We start from the raw sequence: 25,095 nt of genomic DNA on the forward strand, positions 1-25,095 counted from the left end.
TAAAAAGGGTTTTATCAGCCGGAGTGAACCTTTCCGGAAAATTCGCTTTGTCAAGCTGTTTCGAACTCCCAAAAAGAACTCCAAACGAACTTTGTTTCGGCGTGATTTTGTTCGAAATGACGTCACATCAAGTTTAAGTAAATCGGGGCCTTAACCCTAACTTAACAGTCTACCAATGCTCTAACAAGAGTGAGTTGACAAGTAGTTGCAAATGAATAAGAGTTAGATAAGATGTAGTTGCAAAGTTACTTAGAGTGTATACAGTTGACTCTCTAAAAGTATAACCCAGTTGCTTCTGCTAGCCAACAAATTAGGGAGTGTTGTAACAAATTTGAAACAGAGTGTCTGATCGGCTAAAAAAAAGTAAAAGGCTAAAAAAGTTTACTCCCCAAACACTTAGGGCTGTCAAAAAAAAAAAAGGTGTGATGTCTCAGGACATTTTCTGGAGAGAAAAATATTCTGCACTTTTAATTATGGAACATGTCCAGATGGGTCTGTGACAGGCTGTGCTCTTCTGTGACCTTTCCAATGGTGAGATTTACACATGCTGGTTGTGTAAACTGACATTCTATGCAAATTTCAAGGATACTCCCGCAATCAACAAAGAATAGAGCAACACCGCTTCAGCACTTTGTCCTCATTTAGCAGTATTGGACATCTCTATAAACGCTATTAGACACAAGTTATGTTAATTTCATCTTTTTTTCATCCCCTAAAGCTATAGCAATATCACAAGATGCTTGATCCCCATCAGGTTTAAATATGCAAGTAAACATATTTTTGTGCAAAGCCACTTTGCGCTAAAGGGGAAATCTCTCACCTTCATGTCGAGTGAACACAACGCTGATAGAAGTAAGCACACATAACCGGGGCTTGAATATGCTAATGCACTATGTTAACTAACAGTTGCTGGAATAAAGGTCATAAAAGAAATGAGAGGAAAACAAACCGGCTCCTTTATATTTAAAACTTCCAGTAACGTTATGACTAAAGACTAATCTAGCATCTTAACACTGCTAAATGCACAGGGGTCTATCTAATAGGGAAATATTAACAGTGCCATGAGTAATTTTTAATATGAAAATTGGAGTTGTTTTGTCATGCCGAGCTATTTTAGTCATATGATGAATAAGCAGGTTTTACTGACCTAAGCAGTCATGTGTATATGAAAGAACAGCTTTTAAAAGCTTTCTGAAAACACATTATATAAGTTACAACTTTATATTGCACCTTGATGGGTGTAATATCAGACCTTCACAGTACATTAGCTACCCTTTCCATTAGTGGAACAAAAGGTACTTTCTGGGAATAGTAATTCTAAGACTTTGTGATACTTTTATGTTAACATTTCATATTTGTTACAGGACACAATTTCTATGTGGCTGAGTACAGAATGTCTAATCATCATACTTTATTGCTCTGCACCAAAACCTACAGCAGCAAGCTGCCTTGCTTTCTAGGCTTTTAGCTACAGTACATAGGATTTTTTTTTTTTTTTTTTTTTTTTTATGGAAGCTCATAAGTTACTGATCTGGAATGTTATAGGATAGATTCTTCTGATTAGACTCATACTTGATTTCAACAGAGTATTATGTTGCTACATAACATTCATGCATTTGTAAAATAATTATTTTTTTAATTAGAATGAACTATTTTTAATTATACATTTTGATGTATATACACAACTGTTCAAAAGATTTATATACTATTTTCCATGATCTTGTGTGCTATGCATTCTGGAATTGCCTTCGCCACAATGGATACTGCCTTAGATTTAGGCAAAACAAAACAATAATTAGCTATGCTTCTTTCCTTGTGGAACAGCCATCATGTAATGATGCCACAACATGCTAATTAGACAGCTCATTAAGGTTTGGAACACATCTATTATTTTCAGGTTTCTTAGCCGTCGTTTTGAACTTTAACCCGTTCTGACCCACCTGTATGGTGGCAATGCGTGGCAGAGGCTGTCTGGTGTTGGCACCCCCTTCAACAGCAATACCCAGTGTACTGGCACACTTGGGCACCCGTACAAATATAGGCTCCATTATTCCCATCTAAAACAATGAACAAAATGGATGCTACTTTAGACATCACACTCAAGAAGACAAAAAAACCCCCAGAGATTTAAAGGAATGTGGAGGAGGAAGACAAGAGAGTTTAACATGAATGAAGAAAAATCAGAGAGAAACCAAAACTCTCCTTAAACAGCAGCAGGACAAACGAGACTAAATCCTGACATTAAGACATATACGCATCTGTTTAACAGTTGCTTATATGATATATGATATCAACAACAGAACCTGTCGCTTCTCTCTCACCTGTTTCGCGGAGGCCTGTGCGAGTCCTTCCGCTCTGCGTGTGTCACCTATGACCTGCAGAAAGGGAGGTTTGCCTGGTCGCGGGCTGCTGTCCTTACTCAACCCCCCAGCCTCTGCGATATCCACTCCACTGTCCTCGCTCAGAGTCTGTCCGCTGTCTGACAGCTGGGACAGGGTGGCTCCTGGGAATATGGACAAATGAGCACACAAAGCCATAAATAACCACACAATTTAGCTTTCAGAGATTAGAGGTCTGCATTCAGAATTTATGTGAACCTCACACATTAGCTGAATCTGAAAAGAGTTATACAGCTGGATGAATTCCCTAAGTGCTGAACTTCATCAAAGTTTAGATGTACCTACTATGGCTGTCAATTTAGCATGTTAAATTAGTGTGACTAATTATTTCAAATGAATGAAATGCCATATGACCTCTATGTGCATTCTGTAATAAGTTATCCTGCCATTTGATAAATTAAAGCTTAGGTACCTTCTTTTATCTTTATAATGACATCTAAAGCCATTTTTGTAATGTGTATTCTACAGGGCTCGGTATCGATAGATTCCCTGATTCAGTTCCATTGTGATTAATTGTGGTATATTTCCATTATAATGTCCATTTTGCTTGTGTATGAAAGACATTTTCTCACAAACTAATCCTGTACATTATACAGGAAGAATTCTAGCTTGATATGTTACAAAAATATTAATCTTAAAATTTAACAGCATGCAGGACCTAAACTGTGCAGTTCATTTTTTCTATTTATTATATAACAGATAGGCTACAGTAAAATAAGCATCACAACCAAAAATGCTCTGTGGATACCAACTGAACTTTGGAATAAAATTTCTTGTGAAAAACTATAATTATAATAATGTATAAAATTATTGTCATGATTCTTGTCTTGTGATCCCCCTGTCTTGTGTTTAAGGACTTTTAAGTTGAAGTGTTTCCTGTTCCTATTGTTTGTGTTCTCTTCCTGTTTTTAGTTAATGTCTTCTTTGTAACTTGTTTGTTTCCATGACAATTAATCATCTTCACCTGTCCCATGTTAGCCCCTTGTTATCTTGTGTATTTAAACCCTGGTGTTTTCACATGTTATTTGGCTGGTGTTGTTACAACATGGATCTTATGTTTGATGCACTCATTCTGTTCTTGGTTGTCTGGTCTTTGTGTATGATTTGTTTATTTTTGTCAATAAAACTCGGATCCAGCTCTTTTTTGTGTCACATTACAATTATTATAAAATTATAATCTCATTAAAAAAAGTATAGAAAGTTAATATAATTTGTTTGTGAATAAAACTACACTGGTTACACTACATGTTTCTGATTCTCTAAAAATATTTGGTTTAAAAGGATAATTTGTCTGGGAATCAAAATATACTATACTGGTTGTGCTGTATGTTTTTTATGCACAATTTTTTTTTTTTAAAGAGTCATTTGTCAATTGAAGACAGACACATAAAAACCATAAACATACCAACTTGAATACATCTAACTAGGGCTAACTAAAAGGGATAGTTAGTGCAAATTCTGTCATCATTTAATCACCCTTGTCATTCCAAACCTGTATGACTTTCTTTCTTCTGTGGAGTGGTGAGGTTACGAATTGCAACCGACAGAAGTTACGGTGGCCGACAGGAAAAGATGTCGTCGTCTGAGACAGCAGAGAGTAGCCAGTTAAGCAATGAGGTTTCTTTACAAAGATAAATTAAGAAATTATGTTTACTTTATTATTCAGTAAAACGATATGTTATTGCGAATATTATTGTTACTTGTTCATCATTGTGTCAGTGTTTTATTCGCTGACTTTAGCTAGCTTCTTTGCACGAAGAACAACATAGTGACGAAATACGCTCTGTAGTAGTTTGTTCGTTTAGCCACTGTAGAAACATGTCGGCGCAAAATGGCTATTTCAATGTAAAGGGACCTGCGGTGTATGTAGATAGAAATGCCTCATTCTAAGGTAATAAAAAAAAAACATAACGGTTCATTAAGAAAGGACTTTATACACCCCTGAAAACATAGTTATATATATTATATTGCATTTATGTCTACAGATCCTCCTAAATATTACACAATGCACCTTTAATGAAAGTAAACCAAAACTGTTTGTTGTCCAACCTTGTTCAAAATGTCAACTTTTGTGTTCCACTGAAAAAAGTGATAACAGGTTTGAAATGCATTACATGCACACTCATATACTCATAAAATTGTTTATAATGGGTTTTGGCAATATTGTGATTAAACTTTACCTCATGTAAACACAATACTCCTATTAATAATGGCGGTAAAAATAATTACACCTCTTACCATGATCAGAAAAATTAAATGTGCATGTAAATGGGAGTAAAGAGGTTTGCTCTGTCATGTAAACATCTTTCTACAATTTTAAGTCCATACTCTGATTACTGGAAAAAAAATACATGTGCACGCAGTATTGGTCAATTGGTGCACATGTAAAAGTAGTCAATGATGACAGAATTTTCATTTTTGGGTTAACTATCCCTTTAAGATATAGAGCCCCATCATACGCCCGGCGCAATGCGGCGCCAGGCTCGACACAAGAGTGTTTTGCTAGTTTTAGCCAGACCCAGTTATCATTTCCATGTCCTGCACCACGTTGTTTAAATAGTAAATACATTTGCGCCCATTTGTCCGCCCATTGGTGCGTTTCTATTTTGAGACAACTGAAATTGACTGCGCCATTGCCCAACAAAAACCTGGTCTAAACTCATAAGTCAAAAGCACAGTATTACATTTTTTTTAAAGAGCGCATTAGTAATGTGCGCCTATAGGTGGGTCCACCACGCACGTAAACTTTGTCCAGTAGATGGTCAGCTCGCGTGCTTTAACCTCGTGCACGAGCAGATCCGTTTCCTCACTAAAGAAGCGTTCAGCTTTTCCACTTTCCGAATCCGCCATGGCGCGAGCGCAACTAGCTTTTAAAGGGAATGTGATATGAGACTCTGATTGGTTTATTGCACGCTACACCCAAAACACACCCATTACTCATTAAGAGAATAAGGACAACCCTTTTAGACCATGTACCGGGTGCGCAAACCATTTTTCCTGTCGTTAAACTAGCAAAAAAGGGGATTCGGACACGCCCTAAGTGCACTTGCGCCGTGCGCTTTAGACCAAGAGCTTAGATCGTTAAAATAGGGCCCATAATTTCAGAGTGCCTTCACCTCGTAGCTGGGGCTGGAGCCTTTCCTCCGCCGTCTCCGGCTCAGGGTGTAGTGGGCTGTTCTGGGTGGCACCGCAGCTGTGTGTACATGGGGAGCCCTCGAGCATCTCTGGGCTACAGGGAGGCGGTGCAGGCATTAGCAGTGAAGGCGAAAGGGACGGAGAGGAGCGGGGAGAGATCATTGGGCTGCCCTCTCGAGAACGATTTGGAGACTCTGGGTGCGGGGAGAGCACCGCCGCATGCCTGCTCATCAGAAACTGAACCAGATCTCTACACGGCGGTCCGGAGGACGGGCTAGCGTGATAGGAGGATGACCGTGGAGAGCTGTGATGGTGAGAGCAGGGTGGAGGAGTGTGATGGACAGAGCAGGTGGAAGTGGTGTGGTGGATGGTACACGGGGAGTTGTGAGTAGAGCAGGGCGAGTGTGAGTGATTGTGGGTGTGGTTTTCTTGGTGCCGCCTACAGGGGGCAGTAAAGAGCAGGTTGGTCTGGGACAGCTTAGACGAAGGTCGTTTGGTTTGACTTTTTGGGCTGGCATGTCGAATAGGTGGAGGGGGAGGCTTGAACGAGGGGGGTGACTCAGATGACGGCTGCACCTTATCCTGAAATAAAACAAACGTATTGTCCATATTTATCTTCTCACAGTCACTTGCAAATACTAAGACAGGCAATTAAAGGATCCATTATCATTAAGGGAGGTATGATAATGCTGAGAAAAAAAACATTCTGACATTTTAAAGCTTTTAAAGGTGACATTTACTTCCCAAAAGTCAGCACATTGTGAAATTAATAGATGATAGAGTCGTCAGTGTACATCAATTTAGCACAAGCAAATGTTTATAACAAGACGGTCAATTATGGATTCAACATAATCGTTTATGATTACAAGAGTTAATGTTAAACTACTGATGCTTAATTCAATAAGAACAAGAAAATGTGGAATAAAAAAATTCTATTTAACTTGACATATTCAAACTTGACTATAGATAGAAAGGAAATCTATCAGGTGTGTTCTGATTTAAAAACCTAATGGCACATTTGATGATGTCAAGCTCTTTTGACAGTAAATGATACCCCATATTTTCGGGCAGCGTAAAATTACATTGAATACAATGTAAATGTTTGCAACGTCAACTACAGAAAGCATATATACCATTAGACATATATATATATATATTTTTTTTTTTTTTTTTTTTTGCATATTAAATTAATCACATTGTTCAAAAGTTTGGGATCAGTCTTTTTTTATTTATTTTTTATTAATACTTTTATTCAGAAAGGATGCAGTAAATTAACCAAAATTTGCACTAAATAATTTTGTATTGTTACAAAATAAGAAATATTTTAAATTAATGCTATTATTTTAAATTTCTATTCATCAAAGAATCCCTAAAAATTTATCAGTTTCCACAAATATATTAAACAGAATAATAGTTCTCAACATTGATAATAAGAAATGTTTCTTTAGCATCAATTAATTATCCTGAAAATTCAGTTTTACATCACAGGGATAAATTGCATTTTCAAATATTTTCAAATAGAAAACGGTTATTTTAATTGTATTATTTGTTTACTGTATTATGACTCCTTTCACAACCTTTCAAAATGAGATATATTGATCTTTGAGATAAAATAAAATAAAATACAGCCGTATGAGTTAGAAACATCCAAATAAATAATTAGCAATTTTGTTTGTTTTATAAAGGGGATGTGTCATGTGAAAGCCTTTGTATTGCAGGGGAAAATGTTTTGTTTTCTTAGCCCTAAATCTTCCTTGTTACACACAAATATAAAATACAAAAACCATTATAACGTTGGCTGATTTTACTCCACAAAACGTTTAATCCAATCTAACAGCATGTAGACACACAACACAAAATATAAACAACTCACCAGAGCAACATCAAGAAGAGAATTTAAACTCTCCAGTGGCATCAAATTCCCATCCAACCTGCCCTCACTCTATAAAAGCAAAGCAAAAAGCATTAACAATCACTGAAATGACTTGGTTATACACAGGAACAATCACTCCAGAACAAAATACAATCAAAAATATGTTTGGGTTTAAGACATTCACGCTCCACTTGAGGCAGCTCTTCATTTCTAAGCCTTTCTCATCAATTCAGCTCAATTGCCAGCTTGCGTCAAGTGAGATTTACAATTCATAATAATGGTTGGAATCAAATCATGAAATTACCAAGACACAGCAGATCAGACCATTCAATGCAGGCACAGTAGAAAACAGTCTGAACAAAGTTAGCTCTTACTTCAAATAGGCATCATAAGCATGAGCATTGAACACAAAAACGTCAATATTATATTAAATTATGTTACTATAGTGTTTATGCATCATTCATTTTGATATGTATTTGTATTTGAATACTATTGATATGAATACTGTATTTTGTATTGTACTTTGGCTCTTTCAAAAACATGTAACATCTTACTGATATCTTTAAGATGTATTCATATTCCAGAACAGAATGTTCTTAAAGTTCCGTAAATAAATTCTCAAAGTTAGGATAACCTCCAACCTGTCTTATGTTTGTTGAAATGATTGGGTTGTTTCAAATATGAAGCATTACAACATAGCACTAGCTACATATAATACATGAATATCTGTATGAGTACTCTGACATGACACCAATCGGTCATTTGCATGTACACTTGATGCGCTCACTCTAGCTACAACTAGCGAGGTGACACACAGGACACATTCACTTTACAGGGAACAGAAGACAAACAGAGCGCAAATGAATGGGAAAGACCACTGCATCTTGAGACAGGATCTTTTAAAATAACTATTAATAACTATTTAAAACATGATGCTGAGTGATTAACTCCCGTCAAGCCAGTCTTACGAAAATAGACTGCGCACTCATTATGATACCTATACGGTGATCTGCAGGCAGAGCAAAAAGACAGGCTTTGAGATGTTTCATTTGGAGCAATACCTGCCTTTCAATCAAATAACACAAAAGCCTTTCATTTTCTTCTGAAGAAAAAAATGTAAGATGTTCTTAAGAAAACATTTGAGAACTTCACATTCATATAAACTTCAAGATTTTCATGAATCCAGCCCTTGTACTTTAATTTCGCCCACCAGTGCATGCACTGCACACAACCACATCCACGTGCCTTGTTGTAGCCGGGGACTGCAGGGGTCAGCTGGCAAACAGAAGGAACGTGGCCCTCTGGATGGGTGACGCAGATAGTATCAGGGTGCAGAAGGCCCGGGCCGGCGTGCCGAGCCCTCCACGCCTCCATCTCACGATGTAACACCTGCCCGTCGAATCGCTCCAGGTCCTGCGCACCGATCAGAGTCCGCACCTCAGCCAGCAAGGACAGCTGGGAAGCAGGAACAGCCAAGAGATCATTAAATGAAAAACCTGAAATCATCCAAAATATGATACATTTTTCATTTGAATACAGTGCTAGCTATCAAACTAAGAGGTTTTTTTTATGCTGGCATAGACAATGGCACTATGGTTTGTTAGCAATTCTTTGCTGTCAGCCTCACCTTGGCATGTGTGTTGAACAGTTCAAACAAGGCCATGGCCAGAGGCTCTACCCCGATGTGTGCGCGCTGGTACTCTTGAATGTAGTAGCCCATGGTCTGTCTCTCTGTCTCTGTTAGAAGCATGAACGCCTGTTCCTCCAGCGAGTTCCACGCTCCTGCGCGCACCACTCCAACCGCTGGCATAACACCTTTACAACAGACTGACTGCAAAACAGAGAAAATAAAACAGTAGAGATGAACTGTAATGTTGTACATGTGTGAAACCTCTTATTGTCAAGTCAAATGTTTGCATCTACAAAGATGCCTTCATTTGTTTGAATTTTTTATCATACCCTTTCAATTGCATCCTTCACTGCATCTCAGAGAAACACAGTGGTATTTCATTATTAAGTGTATCTGTGTTTATGAAGAAATCGTTTTAGAGATTGATTTGATAACCCATTTATAAAGGCAGCCACTTGCTTAATTTCTAAATAAGCCATGTTATTTTAGTATTATTGATATGCTATTATAGTTTTAGTACATCAAGTTTAACTAATTGATAATGAGAAATGTTGCTCTGTGAAATAAACTAAGATTAAGGTCTTTATGTGTTATTTTTTTTTCAGTTCATGTTTATTTTATTTCAAGTAAGAAAATTGTGCACTGTATTTTTCTTTAGTTTAAAGGTAGGGTAAGCAATTTGTTTTATAAACACTTTTTGTTATACTGGTTGAAACTCTCTTCATATCCTGATAGCAATCAATAATAGAAGTGGTCTAAATATTAAAACACGTACATATATCTTCTGTGGAAGTCTCAGGACCAAAAAATGTCTGTCCAATCATTGTATTCGGACCGATGCCCAGCTGCCTGTCAACATATGTATTTCCATACTGTATTCCATACAGACATCACACATCATCCGCACAGTTAATACAGTTCCTCCTGAACTAAAACAACAAGCTTATGCTGCCTTCACGGCATGTCGTTACCGTAATTACGAGATGGTAACCCGTGACGTTACCATCAACAACACTATAAACGCCGAAATGAATCTGCAGCAGTCAGGTTGTACGTTCACATTTCGTTTTTACGTTCATTAATATTGTTGTGTTATCTGCTTTGAGACATGAGGCAATTTAACGTTGTCTCCCATCTCGTGACGATTTGCAGGCGCTGTGCGTGTTCATGTTCAAAAGGGAGGGTGGGATCTCAAGCTTTTAGGGCTAGCTTGCTATTGCTGGCTGCTACGAAATCGCCTAGTTTTAACAACCCTGTCTAACAACCCACAAATTGTTTTAATGAATGATTCAATGGCTCATTCATTAAAACACGGACTTGCCACCACCTACTGGCAGTTTTAGTTATATATATATATATATATATTTATTTTTTATACTTTTTATATTTTTATATTTCATATTTCAATATAAACATTTTTTGTTATTTATGGCATTTATAACATGTATACGCCGATTAAACAGTCTGTGTAAATTCATCTAAATGCCACTTCCTATAGTGTCTGTTGTTCTAATTGGATGTATTGATTAAATGTAAGAATTTTACATAAAAGATGATGTATACATCTTTTAAGTTTAGAAAAAAAAATTACATTTACAAATATAATTTTTTTGAAGGTAATCGATTTCTACTGACAAATTAGCATTGTAGTCAATACATGTTTGCTTGTTAAGCTCACATGATTTTTTAAAATATAATTTGCATGATTTTATGGGGCCTCAGAATCCTGTCTGAAACCATTAGGATGTATCTTATATTAAAACACTGCCTTTGAAGTCTGGGAAGGCAGCTGGCTTCTGTTTTGAATACAGCCAAAGTTATTAAATTATTATCACAACTGAAAACAAGCAAATAGTGGCATGTAGTGCTACAGTGATATTAAATAGTTGTGCAATCATTAGTCACACCATGTAGTTGATCTGAACTGATGTAATGTGCATGTTCAGGTCAAGTCAGAGTGTGGGCGGCAGGCACTCATGGGAAAGAGAGAATAGCAGCTGCAGGACTGCATCTCCGAGACCTCACCAGTCAGCCATGTCTAATATGTAATGCTACATACCCTAGGGTAACAAACTTGCTCTCTCTCTCTTATTGAGCTAGTCATGCACTTTTTCTTTGAAAACATGCCTCTCCTCTGATTTCTACTTTTAGATGTTCTCCTTAATCAGACCCACAACACAATAACTCCAGTATCTGTCAACCAGCTCCATCTATCTCACTCTCCCTGCCTTTATATCTGCAGGTGTTGCTATTGCTAACAAACAACAAACATTGAAAAAACATGCATAGTATATCCCCAGGTATCTAGCTAATGACATACTGTAAAAAAAAAAAAAAAAAAAAAAAAAAAATATTCGATACACAAACCTTCAATAGGTCAGTGTGAGAAAAATAGGGACACACATCCATTCAACAACGCAGCAGAGTGGCTCTCAACTGGTGGGTCGTAACATGAAAAAAGGGTCTGATATAGACTCAGACAGCAGGAAAAAGCAATACTTATGTGTAAGAGAATATGCGAATATAATATATGAATAGACACTATCGTTCAGAAAGTTAGATTTTTTTTTAAAGAAGAAATTAATACTTTTATTCAGCAAGGTTGTTAAACTGATCAAAAGTGACATAAACACTTTTACATTGTTATAAAAAAAGAATATTTCATATAAATGCTGTTCTCTTGAATTTTCTATTCATCAGATAATATCTGATGAGAGATCTTAAATTACATTTTAAATATTTTAAATAGAAAAGTTATTTTATATTGTAATAATATTTCAATATACTACTGTTTTTACTATACTATATTTGTGATCAAATACATGTCGGTGAGCATAAGAAACTTCTTTCAAAAACACCCTAAACCTTTGGAACGGTAGTGTGTGTGCTATTAAAGTGACATCAAATAAAAAGGGAAAGAATGAGAAAGATCAGGGAAAGAGAATGAGATTGAGACAGACAGAGAATAGACAGGGTTGCTCTGATAAGCACTGTGCTTTGCTTGCGAAATCAATACTTTTTTGTATTTAGTTGCATCTGTCCTTGAGTGCTTTCATTTGAAGAAAAATAGGAATGTCTTTCCCTTCCTCAAGGATTTCCTATTCTCTTTCTCTACACATGATCAATGGTACAAACTTCTTCAGACCAATTCATGATCAGACTCAACATACTCAGTATGAAATATGTATGGCTGTTACACAGACAGCTTAATTATTTGAATTATCACGTCTTTTGCCTTTTTTCAGTGTTCTACAAATCCTGCAGCCATCAGAAAGAACATGTCCTCATTCCTCACCACATACCGTGGGCAACATCACATTATAAAGTTACTAACCAATGTGATTGCTGTATAGATAACAGAGAAAAGCTGGTTATTAGTTGCAATGAGTGCTTATGCTATAGTGTATTAAAGCAGCTGACACCTGAGCCCTCAATTTATAAAATGTATGTGCGATCACATTTAAAACCAAATTCAATGATTTTAATCATACGTAAGTGAAGAAACAAATCTAAATTTATAAAGAAAAAAAACTGGCATGAAAATATGTTACTGTAAAGCATGCCAAGTACTGTATGTAAACTGAAAAGCATGCAAGCAAATGTTTTTGAAGAAGAGAAGTGGGAAAAGCATGCTCATGTGTATTCAGAACATGCTGATATATGTATACAGAAATATTTCAATAGATATTTGAATAGCTATGGAGCCAAAAAGAAAAAAAACTGCACAACCATTTTCAACTATTAATAATAATAATAACTGTTTCTTAAACACCAATTTGTCATGGGTGGATTCTAAGTGATCGCACAACGAAGAATCATTAAGGGAACAGTCTTTAGGCTTGTTTGAGATGAGAAAAAACGGTGATCACCGCGAGATGCATGCCGGTTAGAAATCTGTCCGAGTGCGGTCCGCCTGGCTCTGATGTCATGCGGACGTATGTCAAAACACTCTCGCGAGCGCAAGGCGGACGTTTTTAAAACATTAGGCTTGTTTGAGATGCGCCTTGCCTCGCCTGAATTGTATGCGAGAGTAGCCGGCTGCAGTGAGGGGAGGAGTGAAAAAAGCGCAGGCAAGCTGGACAGTTTTCTCTTCTCGTAGTGGATCTGACACCTGTGAGATCAAAAATGGATATCGTGGGATTCACGGGATTCACGCTCGTGCACATTGTTGCTAATAAACTGGATGTAATTTAAGTTCTATTGCTTTTATATGAAAATAAATATAATGAACAAGACACCCAAAGCACTGGTTATTTAATTCCATTCCAAATACGTGTTTATCAATCATTTTTTTCTTTAATACAGACGTGTTTTTATAATAAATAGCCTAAATAAATAAAAAAATTTGCATAATCACATAATCCATATAGAGGTCGCACTGTCAGAGAGTTCGGGAATATTCACACATAATTTATACACATAAAACATGATATCAGAGTTTTAAAATCAAAATTTTAAAAGAGAACAATACATCACGGTTGTTTAAACCAATGAGCATTAAGCTGTGTCGTCAGCAAGTCGTTTCCCATCATGCTTTTGATCAGCGCAGTCGGTGGAGAGCAACTGCGCGCAACTGCAGAATCCGACACGTGCGCCTTGCGCTCGCGAGAGTTTTTTTACATAGCCTACGTCGGCATGACATCAGAGCAAGGCGGACCGCAGTCGAACACATTTCTAACCGGCATGCATCTCGCGCTGATCACCGGTGATCGGTTCTGCGCAGATTTTGCTCATCTCAAACAAGCCTATTTTAAAAGAGAACAATACATCATGGTTGTTTAAACCAATAAGCATTAAGCTGTGTCGTCAGCAAGTCGTTTCCCATCATGCTTTTGATCAGCGCAGTCGGTGGAGATCAACTGCGCTCTACTGCAGAATCCGACACGTCCGGACTGCACTCGGACACATTTCTAACCGGCATCTCGCGCTGATCATCTGTGATCGGTTCTGCGCAGATTTTGCTCATCTCAAACAAGCCTATTGAGTAATGATGCTCATTAACTGCCCTTGCAGCCGAGCTGCACCAATTTCATCGGTGTATCTGATATGCGGGCCAGAGGCGAGCTAAACAGATGACGACAGCGCTGTGACGTCGAAGTCATTAGTAAACATTGCAAGATGGCTATGGATGAACACCAGTTGTTTAAAGCGGCTTTGGCCGCTAAAATGAACAAGTTAGACTTGGCTTTTTATCTAAAAGAGGAACAGAAGACAGCGCTCAAATCTTTCATTTGCAAGAAGGACGTTTTTGCTGTTTTGCCGACCGGATACAGCAAGAGTCTAATCTACCAGTTAGCTCCGTGTATTGTTGTGATTGGTCGTAGTGTTATCCAATTGCGTGCAGTGAGATTTTCAAATGCATGCTTGGTGCCGCCCCACGAGTTGGGTGATTTTCATTACTCAATGCCAGACCCTTAATCTTTCTGATTTGGGTCTGGATTTCCTGGGTAGTTTTTAATGACAAACACTCAGGAAACAGGCAGGAGAAACAGCGAGACCCAACAAAGAACCGAACAAAACAGGGAGTATAAATACACAGACTAAAATTAATTGAACGACAGGTGAACTGAATGATTAATCAAGGGAACAAACTGGAAAGGTCAAATGACAGGGAACACGAGCAAACAGGTTACCAAACCAAAACAGAGCATAGATGTTACACAATTCAGAATAGGCTTGTTCGACTTAAACCAGCGCTGCACAGACCGATCGGTTTATGACATCAAAGTACCGCGAGAGCGATTAGAGAGCAGACGGCTCCTTATGCTTTTGAATCGCTCTCGCGGTACTTTGATGTCATAAACCGATCGGCCTGTGCAGCGCCGGTTCAAGTCGAACATGCCTAATATTAGAATGATTTCTGAAGGATCATAAAGACTGGATTAACAGCTGCTGAAAATTCAGTTTTGCCATAAAATTAATTACATTTTGAAATACATTCAAATAAAAAATAGTAATTTGAGTTACAATATTCCTGTTTTTACTGTATTTTTTATCAAATAAATGCAGCTTTGGTGAGTATAAAACATTTATCTCAAAAACATTAAAAAAATCTGACTGACCCCAAACTTTTGAATGGTAGTGTAGATATACTGTACAGGAATTTCCTTTATCTTTCTTTTCTTTTATTAAATAAATCATTGAAAGAAACATTTGGTAAATTATCAAACAATCACATTTAGGGTGATTTATGCACATCTTATATATTATGAGGCCGAGTGTCCAGAAATCCGAAGTTTGAATTGCACTCAAGGGAAATGATATAATTTGCAATAAATACCTTATAGCTTGTAGAAATAGATTTTCGAAACCCACATTTTAAACATTCATATCAACCAAAAAAAAAAAAAAAAAACTCATCTTGAAGGTTATATTTGGCAAGCTGCTTTGCGCTTTATCTCAGAGAGCCTAGACTGATGATGCCAGGAGTCCCATCCATCCCTCATTACTGCCCCCATTCCTGGATATTGCTGATCCACAGCCCTGATCACTAAAACTGTCCCTTGGCGTTCCACTGTGCCAGCCTTCATCAATAACTCAAGATAAGACTGCCTCGGCCAAATTAACTCTGTAGTTTAAATGCACATACAGTACCTGTACGTATAGCACCCTACTGACAGACTCATCCCCCACAACAAACACACATTACCAGTCTCAGTTCCACCAAGGACTATTGCTGAACTGAGAAATATCTAGCTAGTCTTTAAGTATGAATAGTCATTGTGGTTTACAGGAATTGTACATTGCGATAGCAATCACTATGGATGACTTTGTTGATTAAAATTAGATATGACTCAGAGCTGGATGCAGGACTAAGGAAGTTGGTCAAGAACAGGAAGATGAGGCAGATCCTCTCTGTCATGATAATGTGATGAATTATGTTAGACAATCAAACAATCTATAAAAAATATGTGGGAGTGACACAAACAAAGAAAGAGATGCTGTATTGTATTAATTCCTAAAGAAACAATTCACTCAAATATGTTTGTTACTCACACACACACGCACACTCTCGGTCAGTATTAATTTTTTTTTTTTTACAATATTTTTTTTAGGCTCACCAAGGCACCATTTATATTGATCAAAACAGAAATATTGTGGAATATGTTTAAGATTTAAAATAACTGTTTTCTATTTGAATGTATTTTAAAATGTAATTTATTCCTGTGATGGCAAATTCTAAATTTTCAGCATCATTACTCCAGTCTTCAGTGTAACATGATCCTTCATAAATCATTCTAATATGCTGATTTGCTGCCCAAGAAACATTTCTTATCATAATCAATGCTATCTATCTATCTATCTATCTATCTATCTATCTATCTATCTATCTATCTATCTATCTATCTATCTATCTATCTATCTATCTATCTATCTATCTATCTATCTATCTATCTATCTATCTATCTACTGTATCTACTGTATCCATCCATCCATTCATCCATCCATCCATCCATCTATCTATCTATGGCTCATATAAACTTATCATTTTAATTTTAGAGTAACACTACACATTGTTCTCTGTGTAGGCTATAGATTTGCTAATACAAGAAAAAAAGGCAACTCCAATAAATCAAAACAAGTCTTTTTTTCCATAATAAGTACATCATAAAGAAAGTAGTCAACAGTAAACCTATACTGGCGCAGACAGGGAGGGGGGACTGGCACGCCGGGTACACAATAGTGTTCAACCAGGTGTATTTTGAGTGACCTACATAAATCCTATTGAAGTGGTTTGCTCAGGCTCGTTGAAGCTCTGATTCTTCAGGCTACACATGATGGACAGCTTGTATTGTATCTGGTCCATGAAGCCTTCTAGAAGGACACGGCCCTCTCGCTTGCCCGCTGAATGATGGAAGACTCAGGTTCATTCCAACAAAATAAAAGCAGGCCTGAGGCGCAGGAGACAGGAGGGGAGGGCAGCGGGCAGCCCAGCCTAAAGCAGTTTGTTTGGGACTGAGAGGGGTTATTTACGTGCGGTGCGACCAAACAAGCTAGACAAATAGCTTAAGGTTACGGAGTCAAAATACAATTTGAATCCAGAAAACATAGAAAAGATCTGATTGTCTCAGAACCAATCTTTCCTCTTTTGTCCTTTAAGTTAGGCTACGTTTTTATGCTCTAGGAAAGGATGTAATGTCACTTCCCTAACTTTGAATACAATGAAGGATGACTATGTTGCCTTTTTAGCACAAGGATTAACAACAAATTAGCAAATAAATTAGCGCTTAATTTATGTTTCAGCATTGATCGATGCATCTATTTTCCTGTCCTCATTCAAATGTAATTGTGTCAGCCATAAAGCAGTCCTGACTGTAATCGTCTGAGTTACAATGAATTAGTATGCCTCCTCTCCAATCCACAATAATGATCTAGCTAATTACTGTGAGAGGAAACACAGTGGCTGCTCTGAATAAATCCATGGCTTCATTTGAAAAAAAAAGCTTTTAATCTACATTTATCTGAAAAACATCATGTGTTTAAAAACATATGTATAAGTGTGTATATGATTCAGAGTTGTGGCTCAGGCCTCGTTCAGACTGTCAGTTCAAATCAGATTTTTTGGAATCCGATCATATTTAGCCACTGTGAATGGCAAAAAAAAAAATCACATGAAACGCGCTTTTTACTGATCAGTTTTGAGCTACATTTATATGTGGTTTGAAATCCTATTACATGTAAAATTGCATTTCTGGAAATCCGCTTTAGTCTGACCGTTCTAATCGGATTTTGCGTGGTTTATGTCACTTTATCACACCACGTAAAATGTAAACCTGTGAGATGTTTTGTAGGAAACATGCTGAAAGTCACTGCAGAAACAAGGTTGTGTTGTTGAGTCAGTTGAGCAGACAATTACAATAAAATGGAGACATGTTTTGGAGTGCAGGTGCTTGTTGCGATGAGACTTCTGATATGGTTAGGTTGGTAATGACCATGCATGTGAGCAAATTATGGAAAAACAAATTGTGTGTGTGTGTGTGTGTGTGTGTGTGTGTGTGTGTGTGTGTGTGTGTGTGTGTGTGTGTGTGTGTGTGTGTGTGTGTGTGTGTGTGTGTGTGTGTGTGAGGGGGGGGAGGGGGGTGAACTATACATTTTCCTTGACTTCTTCCAACATTTTACAAATTTATTTAATTGATTATATTAATTTATTAATAACTTTAAATTTATTAAGAAAGCCTGTCACCTAGTAATGCTAGTTTAAGATTTCCCTGACCATGGGATCCCCAAAAAAGACAAAAAAAAGTTTGAGAAATCACCTTCCTCCACAGCATAAAGTAATGTACAACTATAAGCTTAATATGACTGTGAAAAAAAATTCTTCGTTTATCGCTGTTAAAGCGATGTGTGAGTGGGGCTGTATTTCAAGGTCACTTGAGTGACTGACGCTTCTATATCTCTGCCACCGATAATGGCTCAATCCTCTATATATTTATAATACTACTTCAGTGAAGATCCTTCTCAATCCTGTAGGTCACCTTGCACATAAATGGGTCTCAGAATTCCTGCACTTGTGCCAAAGTCTTCTGACAAGACTTGGAATGTGCGGAATGGGAAATGGAATTGAAAAGTGTTACAAGAGAAGGTAAGGACACACAAGCTCCTGCCATCAAACTCCATAATCATTTCCAGTAAAGGAAGACATTCACTTCAAAAGCTCATTTTTGGGATGGGAGATTAAACTAAATACGTGACTTATGGCAGATGCTGTAATTTCCCTGTCTCCTTCTCTTCCACGGGGTCCTCTAACCATTCTTTAGTCACCCTGGATAAAATATAACACCAACCATGTGGATAAACATCATGTGTGCTCCACAGCTCAGGCAAGGCCACTCAAACCCTAAGAGAGCTTGGATTTGCCTTGCAGGATGCAAGTGTTCCTCCCTGTCTTCAGCAGATGAGACAAGTGCTTCACACAATGAGAGCAGTCTGATGTCTCCCAGCTCAGAGCTGTCCTTTGCACTCAGTAATGGAGTGATGTGTATGCGTTAGACGGAGATCACAGCCTTACAGCTGTGCAAAGACAATCCATTAACAACCGGCAGATAAAATCTCTAAAAGACAATAAACCATGCAATGTGTGGTGATGGGACACACTGCTAGCACAGACACAAAGTACACACACACATATTTTGCTATAGTGTGTTTGCTCTGAGATAGCAGTGTTTATTCAATTTGCACACCAAAAAAAGCTTGATTGCTTTGATCTCTGGATAGACTTCAAACGAATATGATGTCAAGCCAATACATTCCTATTTTCAATATCACACTGACCTTAATATTAGCTTTTTGTATCCCTATTTCTTAGACTCATTACTTGGAAATAAAACCATAAAATGGCATGCGGTTAGACATATTAAAGAGAAACTTAACCCTGGACCTTCTATTGAAATCGAAACAGTTAAAATTCAAAAATGTTAGTGCATTTTATACCTCACCTTTCCTGAACCTCCTGCTCCGACATCAACAGATGGAGCACTGTGAGAGGAGAGAGATTTTGAGACTTTATGGAATGAATACATTTGAAAGTGGATAAACAGACATATTTTATTATTACAAAGCTTTCTGCAATACTTGATTCTAATTAGGAAATCTCAATGAGTAAATAATTAGGCTAGTCATAAATAACTGTAACTGTTGTCCATTGCACCATCATTTCATATCTCTTGTATCACTCCATGATTTCTCTTTTCACCATATTGTGAATCAACAAGGTTAGTCAGCAGAGAAAAGTAACTTGGATTGCAGATTAATAATTAATATTGTAATATTGGTACATTGTCATCTTGTTTCTAAGCAGGTTGGTTTTCTATTATAATGGACTATTTTTATTAGCTTTATGGCCAGTAAGATAGTCAAATAATTTCAAATCAATATTTAATGTCAAATAAATTTCTTTGGCAATTTTCTTTTATCGTATAAAAAGTGTGATACTTCACATTAAAGGGGTGGTGAAGTATTATTTCACTTTTCTAACTTTAGTTAGTGTGTAATGTTGCTGTTTGAGCATAAACAATATCTGCAAAGTTACAACGCTCAAAGTTCAAAGCAAAGGAAGATATTTGCTTTTAAACAAAAGGACAACAAACGGCTGGTATGGACTACCACTACTAACGTTACACGACATTCCTCCGGGGTTAGTGACATCGGCAAGCCTAAAATGTAAATAAACCCCGTCCTCGGGAACACGCAGTCCATGTTGAGAAGAGGAAAAGTTGTTGTATAAGACTACATTTGTGAGTCAGCTCAGACTTTAGCATCCATCTTTTCACATGCAATAGAAAGTCACTCTGTGAAAGTCACTCACATATCACAACAGTTCCTATACGAGCGATTTATAGATTACCATGACAGAATATGCTAATTGAAGATCGTTAACTCCACATCAGCAACATAAATTCATCAACTAACCATTCAGAGACGTCCTATTGCATTCTACATGTTGTCACTTCTTCTTGACTCTCTCCATCTTTGTCTGACTCCGTTTTAACATTAAAGACAGAACAGTTTCTGTCATTTAATTTAGTGTGTCTGCGTGAGGTAATCGTAGCTGCTTCACACCATGCTTCACACTCACGAGCTCTTGAAACCCCGCCCTCTGCAGCAGCTCATTTGCATTTAAAGGGCCAGGCATAAAACGGTGCGTTTTTGCAAAACCTCAAAAACTTTAACATGCTTTATAAAAAATATCTGTGGGGTATTTTGTGCTAAAACTTCCCACACACACTCTGGGGACATCAGAGATTTATTTTACATCTTGTGAAAATGGCATTTTACCACCCCTTTAAGGTACTGATCACCATGAATGGATTTATTTTGTGATGACCGACGGGCTATATATTGTAATATTTGAGTTTCATATCATGCAGTGCGCTTGTCATGAGCAGATATGAAGGAAAGTCTGGACACCAGTGATCAAAATGCAGTTTTACTCAGATTTTAGAAGACAAGACTAATGAAGCGTGGAACTAAAAGGCACCTTGCCGGATTTCCAGGGGAGCACTTTAGAAATGAGCACACCCTCCAGAGATCCCAATCAGCCCATTTCCATTTGGGCCATTGAGAGAGCCAGAGAGACGAGATCCCTGCTGTGAGTCATAGTGCTACTGTCATCCCACTAACATAAACTTCAACCATCACTGCCTAGGGCACGTCATCTAACAATAGCCTCTATATCTAGCTTTAAAATCATCTCACTGCTATATTTAGATTCCCTCTTTCAATCCCACAATCTGTGTGACTGGACTCACTGACCTGAGTATAATATAGTAAAGGAGCGAGACCACAGCCGAATTTCAGAGGAAAGCTGAATATTGCATAAAGTGGAGCTATTACAGTAATGGAAAGAAATGTATTAATTCCCACATAATTGTCTAAATTACAATAGGTAAAAGATCATTAAATGGCGGTAGCTAAAATAATTGTATTTAATAGTCTCCATCCTAGTGAGACTCCATCCAAGTCATGGGCACAATCCCGGGAAAACTCTAGTAATCTCTAATGTGTTTCTTCTAGAGTTTCAGAAGAGCTTTCAACAATCTCTGTACACTCTGAGACTTTATTTTAAAAATCAGAGACAATATGAGTCAAACATTTATATTACTGTAAAATTACTCCAAAACTGCATTACAGTGTCTGGTCTATGTCATCCAATTTTATAGCTGTATACTCTCACTGTAGGTCAACAATTGTCTCATTTGTCTGTGTTTATCTCTCTTGAGGAATCTTGGGAGAAACATCTGAGTAAAAGTTTATACTATAAGTAAGCGAGTGGCTTTGTGGCTCTATCAAAGCATTGCACAGATTAAACAGCCCGACACAGCAACACTAGCCAATGGTTTGAGTTAGCAATTCCATTTGATAATACAATTCCATTTTGGTGGCATATTAAATGACGTACTTCAGCTTTAAATTAATCAAAAATGAAACCTCAATTAAGTCCCTTAAGCTCCAAAGATGAGCTATGGAAGAGAAAAAAATATAATGAAGCTTCACCTCTGGGTGTTGCTATTGGCCGAGCTCTCAGCAATCTGTGCACTAGGGATCCATTTGGTCTCATCCACCACAGTGCGTGCATGAGGCAGCCGTCCCACGTCCTTTATGGTCATCAGCATGTGGCTGGAATTCTTCAAAATCTGCACGGCCTCATCATGACAAATGCTCCGGAAACTGCGTCCATTGACCTCCAGAATCTGATCCCCTACCTACAAATGTGGAAAAAGAGAGAGACTTCAGAGATATAAAACTCCAGATGAGACCAAATTAAATGAATGCAACAATGCCTGGCACACCAGTGCAGAGCCCACGCACCACAGGAACCTGTTCGAAAGAGCTGACAGCAAAATCACACAGTAATTTCAATTAAGCCTTACAAATGATAAACAAGCCATCCTTTCAGCATGATTTGTACATGAAATAATTTAATCTGTATCGCCATAGCAATTGTTGTTGTAAAATGTGTAGACAGTCATTTATGAATATCCTCTGTCTCTTTGCCAAATTCCCTCAGTAACAGACTGACAGAGGAAGTTAGGGAGTGGATAATGGAGATAGAGAAGACACAAAGACTGGAAATGATTCAGTTACAAGCCACAGATAAAAGAGCTCAATCTGCTCTCATTAAACCTACTCAGCCATAGCAGAATATTAGTGATGTTCTGCAAATCAATGTAATGAACATCATTCATGAAAAACTCTCTGAACAGTTCAGCACAGTGGGACAACAATCAATGACTATGCACTATTGTTTTACTGTGCTGGCATAACGCTAGATGCCTTCCTTGCTCTAAATCTCTTCACATTTCAATGTCTCACAAAAAGTTTGCCAAAAACTTGAAATTCTTTCTTGAAATTATTTACACTCCCTCATATCTTTCCAAACCTATTTGCGGTTATTTTTGTAGCTTTTTGGGGATAGACAGATGTGGTCTATAAACGGTGGGGGGAAGCTCAATAAACATTCTTGAAAAATAAAACATGTAAATAATGGAAACATTTTCATAGGTGCACTATTTCTTAGCATGACAAACTTCTGCACTGATATACTGTACAGGAGAGGCTGGAATACATTGGGCGTATAGGCTAGCTAGAATATATACTCCTCCACCCTCTGCAACATTACACCACTTTTCCCACCAGTCTGCTGTCCTTCCATCCCATTTCAGGGATAAAACAAGCACTAAACTGTAATTTTGTAACCGTTTAGTGAAAATTTAGTTTTTCTGGAGTCTGTTGTTTTACAGTATATTTCATGCATTTCAAGTCTGTGATGCATACTCTACTAAACTAAGACTTACTTTTTTCATGAGGCCTATGTATAAAATAAACACCCTGTCAGCTTTTGACTGAGCAAGACAAATTTTAAATGATGGATGAGAGAGAGAGAGAGATAGGATATTTACAGTTTGGAGGTAGAGTGCAACAGTGTTTAAAGGAGTAGGTTGTCTTCTTCTGACATTTTGGGGACACTCCATGAAAAGAAAAAATGACCTTGGAGAGTCTTGTTCCTTTTACTGTAAAAAAAAAAAAAAAACGAATTATTGACTGACGTGATTTTTGTTTGTTCAACATGTCTTCCATAACTGTTGCAAACCAAACCACTTAATTTCTTCCTTTTGTTCTCCTTGGCAAAGGAGAAATAATAAAGAGAAATTAGTTATTGATGTGTGTCTGTTTTTTCCTCTCGGTGCAAACGTTCTTCATGCAGTGGAGTCAGCAGCTAGAACGCACCATAACTCACTGGAGTAGAAAGTGTGTGTGTGTGTGTGTGTGTGTGTGTGTGTGTGTGTGTGTGTGTGTGTGTGTGTGTGTGTGTGTGTGTGTGTGTGTGTGTGTGTGTGTGTGTGTGTGTGTGTGTGTGTGTGTGTGTGTGTGTGTGTGTGTGTGTGTGTGTGTGTGTGTGAGAGAGAGAGAGAGAGAGAGAGAGAGAGAGAGAGAGAGAGAGAGAGAGAGAGAGAGAGAGAGCTCTAGGAACTCAAGGATCATTCATTTACTCCCAGAAGGGAAACCACTGGCATTCTTCTACCAACCTTTCTTTCCCTTTATCACAATCTGCAACGCTCCATTGCATCCTGCATCCCTCTATTCTACTCCTCCACCCTCTGCACCATTACACCACTTTCTCTACCACTCCGCTGTCCCACCATCCCACTCTCCTCTAATAGCCCTCTACTGCTCTACATAACAACTGTATATACTGTATTAATCCTTTGGGGACAATCACTAACATCAAACATGTAGCACACAAATGTGCAAAAGCATATTAAACAGCTGATAGGGCAAAACATTAAAATAACACAGATGAGACATGCATGACATGTTCATATGCATTACCAGAATGAACCTAGACGATCGATCAATAGATAGAGCAGATTAAGCTCTGTTCTGGGTACTTTTCAACTTTTTAAGAGACTGAATACTAAAAGTGGCATTTATTTAAAAAATCACTTTTTAAAAACACTGCACAAAAAGAACAGAACAGAACAGAATTTAAATATATTTAATATACACATACACATCCATTTAATTATTAGATGCACTGTTTAAAAGAAGAAAAATGCAATACTGGTTGTAAGATTTTAGTTTACTGGTTACTCTGGTATGTCACCTAGTGAATGTCACAGTCGGCTGTAGTAGATAGCTCACTAAGACAAGGGAAATTCAGGAGCAGTCTTTAATTAGAAACTCGCAGGATACAGGGAAATCAAACACAATTAAGCAACTAAACACTTACGATAATCAATGAGGAACAAGGAACAGAAAATCAAACTCAAATGTGAACCCCGCCCGCCCACTCCTCAAAACTCCTGTAGTGTGGGCATTAAGTGTGTGCTGCAACCAGATTTCACAATCGGTTAGGATTTTAAAACTCCTGTAGTGTAAGCCAGGCTTTATACCAGCTCAGAGATGCTCTCGTTGACGATCACACATTGACGTGATTGGTTACAAGGTAGTTTGTGACGTCAGAAACACCAGTGATTTCAAACCGCGTTTTTGAGACTGTCTTTGGTTCACTACAGTTTTAAGGAGAAAATTACCAGCAATGGTGTTGACTTTTAAAT

At 37.6% G+C, this 25,095-nt stretch overlaps 1 protein-coding gene across 1 annotated transcript in view; it reads right to left on the reverse strand.

Annotated features, from left to right (window-relative positions):
- Positions 1 to 25,095, reverse strand: part of whrnb (whirlin b) — a 54,890-nt gene that overhangs the window by 4,072 nt on the left and 25,723 nt on the right. Inside the window, exons 4-11 of the mRNA XM_079608224.1 lie at positions 22,031 to 22,239; positions 19,474 to 19,513; positions 9,035 to 9,238; positions 8,653 to 8,862; positions 7,408 to 7,476; positions 5,516 to 6,116; positions 2,322 to 2,503; positions 1,941 to 2,057 (exon numbers count right to left, since the gene is read on the reverse strand). Coding sequence (XP_079464350.1) covers positions 1,941 to 2,057; positions 2,322 to 2,503; positions 5,516 to 6,116; positions 7,408 to 7,476; positions 8,653 to 8,862; positions 9,035 to 9,238; positions 19,474 to 19,513; positions 22,031 to 22,239 — 1,632 coding nt within the window. The remainder of the gene's footprint in view (positions 1 to 1,940; positions 2,058 to 2,321; positions 2,504 to 5,515; positions 6,117 to 7,407; positions 7,477 to 8,652; positions 8,863 to 9,034; positions 9,239 to 19,473; positions 19,514 to 22,030; positions 22,240 to 25,095) is intronic.

This window comes from Phoxinus phoxinus (genome assembly GCF_949152265.1).
Source record: "Phoxinus phoxinus genome assembly, chromosome: 3".
Taxonomy (NCBI): Eukaryota; Metazoa; Chordata; class Actinopteri; order Cypriniformes; family Leuciscidae; genus Phoxinus; species Phoxinus phoxinus.